Genomic DNA, 3,321 nt, shown 5'->3' with positions numbered 1-3,321 from the left:
TAAGCGCAGTAAGGTTAGAAACTTGCTCCTCAAAAAAGTATGTTTTATCGCTAGACAATTTCATAAACTTGCAAAGTCTCCACCATTACTATCATAATCATCCCAACTAGAACTTGTCTTTACTGACTAACGGTCAAAATTTGCTTCTCTCAAAGAATGGAGGTTGCTTATTGTGGGAATAGTGTTCAATATGTACAATGAGATGTGATTTTGGTTTGAAAGTGATGGAAGCGATTAACCATGAGAAAAACAAGCAAAAACAAAATGAGAAGAAAAAAGACAGAGGCAAAAAATTGGCCTGGGCAATAAGTTCGGGGATGGCCCATCCATCATTCTTAAAACCAAAAGTAATTTTGGGAAACTGGGTGAGTACAAAATTTTAACTGTTGTAGATTTGAATTCTGTTGTTGTTTTGGATGTTCTCACATCCCCTTGGCTTGTTTTTGGCATTATTTCATGTATGCAGGTTGTAATACTATATATAACAATGATTTCGTGTTGGTAAACATATTCAAAACATCAAATTCTTTCATTAACTTCCAACTTAAAAGATCAAACCAATTTTCAATATTTATTCGAAAAGTTCATTTTCATGTGGACAAGTAACATAGCTTTGAACACTTAACGAAATGAATGTGCATGTGAACGTGTATGCGGGTGTCCATGTATACTTGAACAACATGATCTTAGTTTCACGTGCATGCGCGGAAAATGGTTGTGGTGCAATAAAGACGCACGTGAAATGTTTTCCTGTACAGGTTTGATCTTAAGCCAAGTGTTTTTAAGTGGCTCATATAACTTGCGTTTGATGAAAAATGTTCTCGCATTGCTCCTATGTTATAGTATCAAGGATATTGAGGTGCGCTATCGACACATTTGATTCTACGAGATGCATGTGTAATTAGTATGGGTATGTTTCTATCGTCAATTGGTGGACAAATTTGCGAAGGTACGACGAGACAGGTACTTGATATATATTGGGGATGAATCCTAAACATCATGATGTATGATGGCTGTTATAGTTATGATGTGCATCAACGTATAAATATAGTATGTATGAATAACTCGAACGATGATTTCGCGATAAGGATGTGTTTACTATATAATATAAATGCAGGGAAAAAAGTGCATAATAAAGATTAGTAGAAAGTATCTTTACCTGTTAAGTTTGTAGTTCCACAGGTCTCGCATTGTAATCCAAGCTCTTTCTTTCATTCATAAATAGGGCACCTTGATCAATCACCTTTCTGGACGTGGATCGATAAGTGAATTTTATTATCCAAGTCAATGACCTATAAATTTTGCATGGTGGTACACATGAAGGAAGATGTTTATTTACCTGTTTCAACAAATGTTTCTATCAATGTATTTTACGAGAAATTTATTTACTCATATAACACTATTACTAGCAAAATTGGATTAACTAAAATATAGGGGCCGAAGTGAACAAAATTGGAATGAGGGATACTATTTCGCAATTAGTAGAAAGTCGACTCCCTGAATATGTAATAAGCATTCTATATAATCTCCTGGATTCAGTAGCATACACATAGCGAGTTTAGGGAGTGAAGAGAGAAGAAAATCCACAGATCGACACAGGGGAGGAAATTCAGATATTCGACAATTGAGAACAAGGCCGAGAAAACACCGATGAAGGTATACTTCTTGTTTTATACATGATTATATGAATTGCAGCGTTAAAGAAATTCTTCTGTTGAATTTTGTACAGTAATTGATGTTTCCGAAGAAAGAGTCAGAATCTTGTTTCCCTTATTTTATATTTTTTTGGTGTGTTTATGGTCTTGCTTTAAAACCCAAAGGGATTTGTCTTGGTTTTAGTATATACAAAAGAATAAATTCAAATGTATAAGAAACAATTTATTTTTTATAGAGATTTTCCTATCAGCGTCTTGTTTATGTCTTAAAGTTAGTATATACAAATGTATGAATTCAGATGTACATGTGAAAAATTATTTTTTATAGACATTTCCAGTCAGCATCTTGTTTATTCTGGTTTTTCTTTGTGGGTTTACGAGTCTTGTTTCTAAACCTTAGTACATTTCTCTTGATATTTGACATATGTAAACATTTACATCCATCTGTGTATCAGAAAATCTACATGTAATTGCTTATTTCATTACTTATTTGACACTATCTGATTTCAGAAGAGATTTTTCTTGCAGTATTTTGTTTCGATTTCTTATTCTCTTGGCGGCTGTTTCTAAATAGTGGATACCATTTGATTTTCCAAACCCTTTCTGAAGCTGCAAGTTTTATGAATTCCCCCAAAAAATACGTATAGATTAATCAGTTCGATCATTTGTATATTATGGAAATTTTGCCTATTGTTTCAGCATTCAAAGGCGACTCGTATGGCAGCACCTCGCAGCTCTATTGATATTTGGAGTGTGCAATGTGAGGATTGCCTGAAGTGGAGGATAATACCAACCCAAGAAGAGTACGAGGAAATCAGAAGAAAAATAGTCGAAGATCCATTTGTCTGCAGTAAAAAATCCAACATCTCTTGCAACGATCCTGCCGATATGGAGTATGATAACTCACGTGTATGGGTCATTGACAAGCCAAATCTGCCCAAAACCCCTCCGGGATTCCATAGAGATTTGGTGCTAAGGAAAGATTTTTCAAAACTTGATTGTTACTATTTCGCTCCCAATGGGAGGAAATTTAGGGCAGGTACTGAAGTTGCATCATTTCTGAAAGAAAATCCAGAGTACAAGGATTTGTCTACCTCAGATTTCAGTTTCTCCGTCCCAAAGGTCATGATGAACACTGTACCTGTTGATGCTGTAAAGGTGGAATCCAGCGGTGGCAGTAAACGAAAATTTTCATTTGTAAAATGATTCAAGTTGCTGATTATTAGAAATTACCTTGTTATACTTTGGATTTGGACCGGTATTTCTTGATGTTGTTTGTTGTTGCGTATTTAATCTATCTGTCAAGTTGCGCTTTATCAGAATTAGTATAGCTTCTCTCCTGCTTGTTGATGTTACATATGCATTGAATGTAATCAAGTCTTTCCATGTAAGCAAATACTCTAACATATAGGAGGCAATGAAAAATGTCTGTATATCTAAATGGAAATATATTATAAAGTTGCCTTATGAAATTCAACATTAACAAGTTTGGCAAAGGGGATGGGGACAGGCTTGTTTTGTTTACATAAAAGACTAATGATTTATTCATGCATGTTCCGCGGTCAGGTTTCAAGTTTAGGTAACGATAGCATGTTGGTTCAGAAGGTTAAGAACCATCTCATCTCCAATGTGTGGAAAAGTAAAGACATGGTTTGGCATCTAGGTA

At 34.9% G+C, this 3,321-nt stretch overlaps 1 protein-coding gene across 1 annotated transcript; it reads left to right on the top strand.

Annotated features, from left to right (window-relative positions):
• Positions 1-1,449: 1,449 nt before the first annotated feature.
• Positions 1,450-2,971, top strand: LOC111369242 (methyl-CpG-binding domain-containing protein 4-like). Its single transcript, XM_022990700.1, has 2 exons — positions 1,450-1,656; positions 2,355-2,971. The coding sequence occupies exons 1-2, from the start codon at positions 1,651-1,653 to the stop codon at positions 2,859-2,861; spliced, it is 513 nt and encodes a 170-aa protein (XP_022846468.1). The 5' UTR covers positions 1,450-1,650; the 3' UTR covers positions 2,862-2,971.
• Positions 2,972-3,321: the final 350 nt, after the last annotated feature.

The sequence above is a fragment of the Olea europaea genome, chromosome 20 (assembly GCF_002742605.1).
Source record: "Olea europaea var. sylvestris chromosome 20, O_europaea_v1, whole genome shotgun sequence".
Taxonomy (NCBI): Eukaryota; Viridiplantae; Streptophyta; class Magnoliopsida; order Lamiales; family Oleaceae; genus Olea; species Olea europaea.
This window is presented reverse-complemented; position numbering and strand designations above follow the sequence as displayed.